The 11,087-nt window shown below is 52.3% G+C and overlaps 1 protein-coding gene across 6 annotated transcripts in view; it reads left to right on the forward strand.

The window, feature by feature from the left end:
- KMT2C (lysine methyltransferase 2C) overlaps positions 1 to 11,087 on the forward strand; it is a 288,984-nt gene that overhangs the window by 276,194 nt on the left and 1,703 nt on the right. For all 6 annotated transcript variants that reach the window (XM_086685695.1, XM_086685705.1, XM_086685722.1 and 3 more), the window contains 8 exons: positions 11 to 1,130; positions 2,064 to 2,200; positions 3,472 to 3,614; positions 3,882 to 4,050; positions 8,246 to 8,362; positions 8,722 to 8,795; positions 9,047 to 9,155; positions 10,817 to 11,087. The exon at positions 10,817 to 11,087 is cut by the window's right edge and continues 1,703 nt beyond it. In XM_086685695.1, the coding sequence (XP_086541821.1) occupies positions 11 to 1,130; positions 2,064 to 2,200; positions 3,472 to 3,614; positions 3,882 to 4,050; positions 8,246 to 8,362; positions 8,722 to 8,795; positions 9,047 to 9,155; positions 10,817 to 10,909 (1,962 nt within the window). In that variant the 3' untranslated portion in view covers positions 10,910 to 11,087. The remainder of the gene's footprint in view (positions 1 to 10; positions 1,131 to 2,063; positions 2,201 to 3,471; positions 3,615 to 3,881; positions 4,051 to 8,245; positions 8,363 to 8,721; positions 8,796 to 9,046; positions 9,156 to 10,816) is intronic.

The raw sequence follows: 11,087 nt of genomic DNA on the forward strand, positions 1-11,087 counted from the left end.
TCCTGTGCAGGAATCCGCCCCTCCGTTGCCACAGTCGCCTGTAAGAGAGACGCCTTCCAAAGCATTTCATCAGTACAGTAACAACATCTCCACCTTGGACGTGCACTGCCTCCCGCAGCTCCAGGAAGAAGCTTCTCCCCCCGCGTCACCCCCCATCACTTTCCCTCCGGCTTTTGAAGCAGCCAAAGTAGAGGCCAAGCCAGACGAGCTTAAGGTGACAGTCAAGTTAAAGCCTCGGCTAAGAACCGTCCACGGTGGGTTTGAAGATTGTAGGCCGATTAACAAAAAGTGGAGAGGGATGAAATGGAAGAAGTGGAGCATCCACATTGTAATCCCCAAGGGGACATTCAAACCCCCTTGTGAGGATGAAATTGACGAGTTTTTGAAGAAGCTGGGCACGTCCCTTAAGCCTGACCCTGTGCCCAAAGACTATCGGAAGTGTTGCTTTTGCCACGAAGAGGGTGATGGATTGACCGACGGACCGGCAAGACTGCTCAACCTTGACTTGGACGTGTGGGTGCACCTGAACTGTGCGCTGTGGTCCACGGAGGTCTATGAGACCCAGGCCGGGGCCTTGATAAACGTGGAGCTGGCGCTGAGGAGGGGCCTGCAGATGAAGTGCGTCTTCTGCCATAAAATGGGCGCCACCAGCGGATGCCACAGATTTCGGTGCGCCAACATTTACCACTTCACTTGCGCCATTAAAGCACAATGCATGTTTTTTAAGGATAAAACGATGCTGTGTCCCGTGCACAAACCAAAGGGAATTCATGAGCAGGAGCTGAGTTACTTCGCGGTCTTCAGACGGGTCTACGTTCAACGCGACGAGGTGCGACAGATCGCTAGCATCGTGCAGCGCGGAGAGCGGGACCACACCTTCCGCGTCGGAAGCCTCATCTTCCACACGATCGGCCAGCTGCTCCCACAGCAGATGCAGGCGTTCCATTCCCCCAAGGCGCTCTTCCCCGTGGGCTACGAGGCCAGCCGCTTGTACTGGAGCACCCGCTACGCCAACAGGCGCTGCCGCTACCTGTGCTCCATCGAGGAGAAGGAGGGGCGCCCGGTGTTCGTCATCCGAATCGTGGAGCAAGGCCACGAAGACCTGGTCCTGAGCGACTCCTCCCCTAAAGGTAACGTTGCGCTTGCGTGCCCCGCAGAGACGGGTCGCGCCCGGGTTCCCGTGTGCTGTCTCGTGCTTGCCTCAGACCACCTCAGCACAGATGTGGGGTTTTCACGGACACGTGCAAATCTTCGCTTCTTTGAGGTATTGCACCTGCTGTCCTCGCCGCGCTGCTTTCCCGGCACTTGCCGGACCTACTCAAAATCAGAGTATGTGTTTGAACACACAGTTAGTTGACAAACCGGTGATTTGTACGTGAAGATTGCCTGTTGTTTGCACTGGGGCCTTCCGGGTCAGAGGGCGGGAACCGTATTCAAAGCATCTTCTGTACGTTGCCTTGTATGAGTAGCGTCAGACGTTACACATATTAGCAGCGAGTAATTAGACGCTGAATTTTGACCATAGCGTGAAACCTAAGCGGTCATTTTATTGATGCAGAAAGTACTGGGAATTGCTTTTTTTTTTCCCAGCGATTTTTATAAAAATGCATGAAAATGCCCTGAAGGTAATTCTAGTGGAAATACCAATTTCCTATTCTAATTTAAATCTGAAAAAAAGAAACGTATTTCTATACACTGCTAATTAGGCTAATCATTTAAAAATTTAAAGTTACGTGCCTAGTATGAAGATGAATGAACTTCTTGCATGAATTTGTTACATTAAACTTTCTTTCCACTTTCACTGTTTAATAAGTTCCTAAGTGTGACACATTCTTCCCCCCAAAATTTCCTGAAGTCTTTGACATAAACTGCCATCTGACCAGCGGATAATACCAGGTTCGTCGGGTCACTGCCTCCAAGGCCTTACGTGGAAACTGAGACATCTTGGAGGCTCAGTCTTCATTTTGCTCCAGTTTTCGACTTTATCCCGTTTTCCTCTCTGTTGAGCGGAGAGCAAGTTTGTTGTAAACTGTTTTGTTTTTGTTTGTTTTGGCCACATGTAGGTGTTTGGGATAAAATTTTGGAGCCCGTGGCGTGTGTGAGAAAACAGTCTGAAATGCTCCAGCTCTTTCCAGCATATTTAAAGGGAGAAGACCTGTTTGGCCTAACGGTGTCCGCGGTGGTGCGGATCGCGGAGTCCGTGAGTATCTCGGGCGAGATGGGGCGTCAGATCACCTTTCTGGTTGCGCGTGGTGTTCCTTGGGGGGGACCGTTTTAACATGAGCCGTCACGGTCCTGATACTTTGAGGTCGTGCTCTGCCTGTGTACTCACTCCCGCCTCTATTCGTGTCTCTCGAGGCACCCGCGACGCATCGGAAAACCTCAGTGAATGTTCATGGTCACTCCGCGAGGTGGCTCACAAGTTTCAGGGTCTCTTCAAGGGCACAGGCAAGGCAGGGGCAAGGACGGAGCGTTGTTTTGTATTCAGGTAGTGCTGGGTGGGGGAGGGGACCCTCGTCCCCTCTGCTTCCTCGCGTTTCCCTGCACTTAGCAATGTTGGTGTGTCCAGTTCCCGACACCGGGGTGCTGGTGGCCACGTTCCTGCCCCATGGCAGGGCCAGTCACCAGAGGGCAGTTGGATTGCAGGAGCACCAGGCCGTCTCTGACATGTCTTTGCAATCTTTCAGGATTATAAACCTGTTTGCCAGTGAGTCTACACAATGCTTTTGGGAAACTGCATGATTATAAGGCAGTATTTTGAATAAGAAAAAATCATCGATGTTCGTGGGTTTTGTTTTGGTTGCAGTTTTGGTTTTTTGGAGAAGCAGAGGACACCCCAAAAGCCGCTGAGTTATGTGCCCACTTTCTTGCTTCGGTAGAAGCAAGGGCTGTAAACGATGCGTGGGTTTCAGGTCTGTAGAGAAGTATGTTCACAAGTAATAAATTCTAGAAAAGACTTTTACCATAAAATTATTTTACAAGTAAATTTCTTAGGGTACCACCTACACTCTCAGGGAATTGAGGGTGATAACTCGTGGAAGAAGTGAGAAATCAAGAAAGTAGACCTTACAAAATGTTGTTTAACTGTATTTACTTTTAAAACTCCAAACGAAGATCTAAAAGTTGAAAGAACGAAGTTGTGAAGTAGTCCGCTCCCCACGCGTGGGCCGGAACAGATCAAAAAACCGGGCACGTGTGTTGGCTGGCGTGTGGTTGTTCCGTGGGTTAATGCTTGTCTTCAGGGAGCGTTCGCCAGGGTTTACTAAGGTCTGAAATGTGTGTATGAACAACGAAACACATCCAAGTGCGGGCTGCTGTGTTAACACCAGCTAGAGGACCGTTTTGTGAACCGGGAGTATGTCGACCGGTTATTTCCGCAGAAGTTCAAGCTGAGCCGTCCTATGGCCAGCTCGCCGTGGCCTGCGGTCTCGGTCAGTAAACGAACCCTCCGTCTGTTCTGCTCCTTTTCAGCTGCCTGGGGTTGAGGCGTGTGAAAACTACACCTTCCGCTACGGCCGCAACCCTCTCATGGAGCTTCCTCTTGCCGTTAACCCCACAGGCTGCGCCCGATCGGAACCTAAAATGAGTGCCCATGTCAAGAGGTTTGTGTTAAGGTATTTTCTTTTAACTTCACATAGTACAGCCCAGGGTTTCTAGGCGCATTAGTGGTTTCTGTGCTTGACTTGTCTGCTGCTTATAAACCCTGCTGTCTCTGGCTGTGTCTGTGCCGACCGCATCAGAGAACCCGCCGTGTGGCTCTGCTAGGCGGCTTTCCATGTGCGTTCTCGTCAGTAAGAACTTGAACCGATGGGCTTGGCGTCATTCGGAGACGTCTTCAGTTCTCCTTTTATTTCTTCCTGCTGACGTGCCGCTGCGTGCAGACCTCACACCCTGAACAGCACCAGCACCTCCAAGTCCTTTCAGAGCACGGTCACCGGCGAGCTGAACGCGCCCTACAGCAAGCAGTTTGTGCACTCGAAGTCCTCGCAGTACCGGAAGATGAAGACCGAGTGGAAGTCCAACGTGTACCTGGCCCGGTCCCGCATCCAGGTGAGGGCGTAGTGTGCCGTTGGGGCAGGAGGGAGGACGCGGGTCCCGCGGCTGTGGGAGTGGAACCACATTGCCACCACCCCGTCAGATCTCGTCGGTCGGTAACACGGGGGACTCCGTGTGTCTCCTGGAGCACGATTCCCCCCCCCCCCAAAAAAGGAAGGGCCCCTGGGATCCTCGCCTGTGCGTCTCCGTGAAAGCTCGTGGGAGGCAGGTGGCGCTGTGCTTTGCACATACGGATTCGTGGAGAGTTCACCAGGGCTACTGGGTACTCAGGAGAGATACGGAGGAGTGTTTTCAAAAGGTGCTCCAGGTCAGGGACTTCTCTTTCGGAAGCCTCTTGGCAGGAAAGCCCCCGCGTGTGCCGGTGCGTACATTGTCGCGTCCTCTCCAGAGAGAGCCGTCTGTAGGCCGAGCGTGTGAGTTGACATCTCTGGCCCATCCTTCCTGAGCCGCCTGCTCGGTGTCTCCCTCCCGATGTCCCCGGATGGGATTCCGAAGCTCCCGTTGCCCTAGAGCCAATCGTGTGCACGTTGTCCTCGTGCGCGCGGCTCGTGCGCCTTGGCCGCGGTTGGCCCAGGTCCAGAGCGTCGTCCGCTTTTGTTGCCTGTCCCCCCCGAAGAGCTCCCTCAGGTCCACTCTCTGGCTGTCACCCTGCTGTCACCTGCCACCCCGTCCCACCCACACCCAGTGTGAGCTCCTCAAAATAGAAATCTGACCTGTATTGCGCCGTGTAGACTCAGTGGGATTCTTGTTCCTTTGTTGGAACCTTTTTCCTCCTCTCGGGAAGATTTTAGGATCTTGTTGTTGTTCTTGGTATTTGGACATTTTACAAAAAATGTGGTTAGGTTTGGGTCATTTCTTTAAAAAATTATTGCTGTTTTTCTTACCAGACCCTTTTTGACCTGGAACTTGTGGCTTTCAGTCTGGAAGTGTTTCTTCATTAATTCTTTCGCAAGTTCCTCTGTTTCTTTCTGTTTGAACCTGTAGACGAGTACTGGACCCACGAGATCCAAGATCTCACAGTGGGGACCCCAGACTAGCAGCGTCACCTGAGACCTCTGAGACCTGACAGTCTGGCCCCCGGGGTGGGGCCCCGGGTGATCAGTGCGAGCAAAGGCAGTCGAGAACTTCTGTCTCCACCAGCCCTCCTCCTTCCCCCTCCGGTTTTGGTTCCCTTGTCCTTGTTCTGTGACTTCTACTTTATCTACTGATCTTTCTTTTGTGTTAAAATTTTGTGCCTGAGATCTCTTTCTGCTCTTGATGTTTCTATTTGATACTTGGTTTTCAAATTACAGATACGCTGTCTTTCCTTCCTGCTGTTGCCTCAAGAGCAGAGCGCCTCCAATTCCTGGGGATCCCAGTGGTCCACTCCCGGCGGTGTGTCCTTTCCATTTGAAACGTTCCCCAGTAGCCCACCCACTCTTACCATTCCTCACGGTCGGTCTTACCCCCTCACTGTCGTTTCCGTGATTTCTTACCCCGGTGTTGAGTCTGCACCACGTACTGTCCTAAACGAGTGCAGAAACATCTGGGCACAGATGTGCCAGTGGGGTCATTCAGCTACACTTTCTGCAGCATCGTTGACGCGCCAGTCCTCTGAGGAACGTCTAGGGTGGCTGAGGGAGTGGTGTTTCATTCTAAGGGCTGTGAGGTTCCATGATGCCCTTGAGCTGTAACTAATTCAACCGTCCCACAGCCGATAAACGTTTGCTTTGCTTACAGTTTTTCCCAAAACAGCAGTGCCACCAATCTCTCGTACCGAATACCCCCGCGTATCGGTAGATTCACTTCTTTGGAGAATATTCCCAAAAGTGAGAGGACTGTGTAAAAGCATACGTACTTTTCGTCTTAGGTTTTCTGAAAAGGCTGCAAATGCACATTTCTTCCAGTGCCCGGAAGACGGTCTCTCTTCTTCTCTTCCCACCTGTAGTGCCACTGTCTTCTTACATTTCTGCCAGCCTGATACCCCTTCCTTAACTGCAGTTTCCAGCTGATGAATGAGCGAGCAGCTTTTCACGTTCGCCATTTGGATTTGCTCTTTTATAAATTACATACTCCCGTGTTTCCTGGTCCTTAAGAACTTGTGCTAACAGAGGAATTGCCCTGTAAAACGTCCTTTGCCTGTTAGAAAATAGGGTTTCTTTTTTCTGTAGAAACGTTTTAATTTTGAGGGGCAAGTGGGTGGCTCAGTCAGTTGAGTGTCCGACTCTTGATTTCAGCTCAGGTCGTGATCTCACGGTTCATAAGTTTGAGCCCTGTGTCAGGCTCTGTGTTGACAGCAGGCAGCCTGCTTGGATTCTCTCTCTGTCTGTCTCTCTCTCTCTCCCCCCCTTCCCCACCCTCCCCCCCTTGCTTTCTGTCTCTCAAAATGAAAGTAAAGTTTAAAAAAGGTTGTAGTTTTCACATAGTCAAACGTATATACTTTTCTATAGCTTCTAGTCTTGGTGAAGACAGTGGACTATGTTGTATATGTGGCTCTTAGGTATCTGTAGTTCAGAGATTTTTTATGTTTAAGACAATTTTATTTTCTTCCATTGAATAACGAGTTGAAGCACCATTTGGTAAATAATCCTCCCACATTACACTGATCGTGATACCACCATACTGCTCACAACTATCATGCATTCAGTTTTCACATATGCACGGACCTACTGGGGATTCTCTGTTCTTTTTCATTGATCTCCCTGTCCTTTTTTTTTTAAGTTTATTTAATATTTATTTATTTTTGAGAGAGAGAGAGAGAGACACACACACACACAGAATCCGAAGTAGGCTCCAGGCTCTGAGCTGCCAGCACAGAGCCTGGTGCGGGACTCAAACTTAGGAACCACGGGATCATGACCCGAGCCGAAGTCAGACGCTTAACTGAGCCCCCCCCCAGGCACCCCTCCCTGTCCGCTCTCAAATGAAATTATATTGATCTGTATATGTGTTACTTTTTGTGTTCTGGTTCATTCACCTCAGACCTGGAATTGAACAGATAAATTGCGTAATTTTTTTTTTTTTTCACCAAAAGAGAATTCACACACCAAAGTGTCTAAGGCGCCTGGTACTGTGTGCCCCACTGTGGCCACTGGATGTCGCTGCCCCTGGGGACCCTTCCAGTTAGCACATGCTCTTTCCCTACTCTGTTCCTGCTGTCTTCCGGCCAGTTTGAGCAGAGAAGGCAGACTCACATCGGGACAAGAAAATGTCAAATGTCCATAGAAATTGTCTGCATTTCTTTCAGTGTGTTATTTTTCCAGAATTTGTAATGCTGAAACCCTAAAACTGCATAATGGAATGTGATTTATTAGGCCTCTGGCATAGACACTGAACTGCCAAACGAGAGACCTGTTTCAGTGTTTTTAGCCAGTTCAGACTCCTGTACATTTTTCAGGACTCAAAACCTGAGGGGAGAAGATTCCCTTTTGGAAGAACTTTATGTCTTTCCAACTTTCCTCCTTTTCCTGCTTCTCCTTCTGCCCTGGCTCCCAGGAATTCCTCGCCAGATCTGAAACCTGACTGCAATATTAATAACCCCTGTGGTTAGTCCTGTTTCTGATTTGTTAAGTTTACTGTCCTATCGTGCCCTTTTGGAAATGGTAACGGGAGAAAATGAATACCAGAAGCCATTAGCATGTTTAGTTGGTGGGATCTCAGCACGAATTACACGCAAGATAAGACGTCAGGCAGACTGTGGGCAGCCAGCGGTGCTAGTCTGTAAATATGTCTTAAGAATTTCGTGTGACGGGGCGCCTGGGTGGCTCAGTCGGTCAAGTGTCCAACTTTGGCCCGGGTCACGATCTCACCGCTGGTGAGTTCCGGCTCTGTGCTGACAGCTCAGAGCCTGGAGCCTGCTTCGGATTCTGTGTCTCCCTCTCTCTCTCTGCCCCTCCCCCCACTCACACTCTTGTCTCTCTCTCTCTCTCTCTCAAAGACTAAAAATGAAACATTAAAAAAAAAGAATTTCGTGTGAGGACACGAGACTGAGACAGGTAGTTGTGGCATTACTTTAAGTGGCAAGATTGTTTCATATGGAAGTATGTGTATTCACTAGAAAAGAGCGCTTGAGTTCAGGCGAAGTCTTTAGCACTGCACTTAGGACGTGGTCTTTGTAGGAAAGGAAATGATCCGTTTGTTGTCCAGGAAGTTGAAGTGGTAACTGAGGTGCGTGTACATACCTTTTCTTGTCCTTTTCTGCCTTTTGCAGGGGCTGGGCCTGTATGCTGCTAGAGACATCGAGAAGCACACCATGGTCATCGAGTACATCGGGACTATCATTCGAAATGAAGTTGCCAACAGAAAGGAGAAGCTGTACGAGTCTCAGGTAAGTGACCTCCTCTTCCCTGTCCCTGTGCTAAAAGCTGGAGACGGGGCCTCATCTGTCCTGCCACGTTCACTTTGGACCACAAGGCACATCTGGACGTTCTTGTGTTTTCCTTGCTTTTTTCTGTCAGTCTTCCCTTACTCGGTTGGTGGTACTGTTTGCGTAGGGAGACCTGTAGGTTAGTGAACCTGGCGTTGCCTCACGATCGTTGACGCACATTCACAGCACGCAAACAAATGTCAGCTGACCGGCTGTGTGAACGCACAGTGAGCGCGATCGGGCTGCGCTTCTCTTCCCCCCGACTCCGTCTCCCTGCGGTGAACGTGCACGTGGAGAAGTTTCTGACTTTTCTCTTGCAGAACCGCGGCGTGTACATGTTCCGCATGGATAGCGACCACGTGATCGACGCGACGCTCACCGGAGGGCCTGCCAGGTGAGGCGAGGAGTCTGGTCCAGGGGGTGGGGCTCACTGGGCCCCCCGTGCTCATGACAGCCTCCGCGATGAAACGTTCAGGGCAGATAAGTTCGGGCAAGAATTTTGATCTAAAATTGTCTCATCGGTCTGTTCTGTTGCTGGGCAGGTAGAACTGTCTCAGGGACAAGTTTTCCCTAAGAACTGAAAGCTTTTGACGCTGCCTCCAGCTGCTTCCTAATAAACAGTTTTCTGAAACGGTGGCTTTGCAGATACATCAACCATTCGTGTGCGCCTAACTGCGTGGCAGAAGTGGTGACTTTTGAGAGGGGACACAAAATTATCATCAGCTCCAACCGGAGGATCCAGAAGGGAGAGGAGGTAAGAGTGTGGGTCGTGTCTGCTCCGTCCTCATCCCCACACGGAGTTCCCTGCTTTGAACGGTCAGCCTGGCCCGTTGTCTTCCACAGTCTTTGCTGCTAGAGAAATTCTCCTCGTGGTAGGTCAGAGGCTGCCACCCTGTCACTCCACCCAGGGACGTTCGAGCGCCACCTTCCTCCTCATGGAAGCATTGCAGCGTTTGAGGCCAGCTCCTCCCGGCTCCCTCATGCTGTGCTCCCCAAACTCCACATCCCCGCATCGCCCGCCTGGCATCATTTTCCCGTGCCTTACCCCCCGGGTCGCAGTTGGGCAACGTCCCTCTCCTTAAAGATCCTGCCTGTCATCGAGCTGATGTCTGAGCAAGTGGGATCGTGGCCTCCGGGAACGTTACGGCTCACAGGAGGCCACCGTAAGGCTGTGGGTGGCCAATTTGGGGGCAGCATGTGGGTCCGGATTGCTTGAATTCATTCGCACATTGGACCGAGACGAGCTTCCAGGTTTTTCTCAAGATTTTCAAACAGCTTGGCTCTTCTCTTGTTCTTTCTTTTCTTCAAAATGCTGGATGCCGAACCGGACATTTGTGTCTTTGGTCTCACAGACGCCTTTCCCCCGTTAAGCTTTTTCTAGTCTAGACCACTCGTTCATGTTCCCGAAGCCCGTGTCCCACAAACGCGATCACCACGCGTTTCAACCTGGGAACGCCGAGCACCGTGGGTTTCCGGAGCCCTCTCCCAGGGTTCCGGGGCCTGCGTGTGTTCACACTGTTGGCACCCCCGGCCCTTTGAATAGAGCTCTGGGGTCGTTCTTGTGGGTTTTGGTCTTTTTGGAATCCCCTCTTTCAAATCAAGAGTTTACCCAAGGCCCATTGTGCATCTCAAAGTATCTTGATGAGTAAACGAGGGGAAGTTCCTGAGAACCTGGCTCGGAGGCCCCGTGAGCTCCAGGCCCATCCTCCTTCCCCTTCCCGCCTGAGGAATCTTGAGTGGGTGGCTCAGCCTCTCTGAGCCCCTGCCTCATTTCGTGTACCGTGGAGAAGGTTTCCTTGAAGGACCCCTCGAGGCCCCGGTGACAGGTGCTAAGTAGTTCGGTTGCTCAGGGAGGCTACTGCGTGAGTTCCGTGGTGTCCCCTTTCGGTGTCCCAAGAGGTCTCGGCGAGCGGCGCCGTACTCGGGGTGTGCTGAGTCAGGAGGGCCCCGGAGGGTGTGGGTCCTCCCTTCTGGCTGGGCCACCTGGGGTTGTGTGTCAGCAGGGTGGCCGTGCGGACCCCCACCTACCTGACGGCGGGGCCGGTCCGAGACGTGGGCGGTAATCCGGTCACCCTAGGAAGGCCCTCCGTAAACGTTCTTTTAAGTGAGGACAGAGGAAAACAAGGTCCGCCGGCAGGGAGGGGTCGTCCGGCCCGAGGGTGATGGGGGAGGGAGCGTGGGGGCCGCGTGGAACGCGCCTCTCCCCAGCCCGCCTTCCCTTCCTCGGGCTGGCTCGGCCTGCGGGCGGTGCCTCCCGGGGCCCCGGGTGGTTCTCGTTCCCGGGTCCCCGGGTCCCCAGGTCCCCCGCGACCCGGCCCAGCCTCCCGTCCACCTGCCGCACTGCCGGCGCGAGGACCGGGCGGACCGAGGCGCAGCCCCTTCGTCCCCCCTCACGCCGTGTCTCTGCCGTGGCAGCTGTGCTACGACTACAAGTTCGACTTCGAGGACGACCAGCACAAGATTCCGTGTCACTGCGGGGCCGTGAACTGCCGGAAGTGGATGAACTGAACGCATTCCTCGCCGTGCCGTTCGGCGGGCGGCTCGTCCCCACGAAGAAGCGATTCGACGCACCGTTTGACTTCTGCAGACAGAAAGAGATGTTTGTTTTCTGTTGCGTGACTTCTTGAAGCGAGCTTCTGGGAGTCCCGGCTCCTCGGCCCCGGGCGGGAGCCGCCGGGACGGCCCG

The sequence above is a fragment of the Puma concolor genome, chromosome A2 (assembly GCF_028749965.1).
Source record: "Puma concolor isolate L17-30 chromosome A2, mPumCon1.1.hap2, whole genome shotgun sequence".
Taxonomy (NCBI): Eukaryota; Metazoa; Chordata; class Mammalia; order Carnivora; family Felidae; genus Puma; species Puma concolor.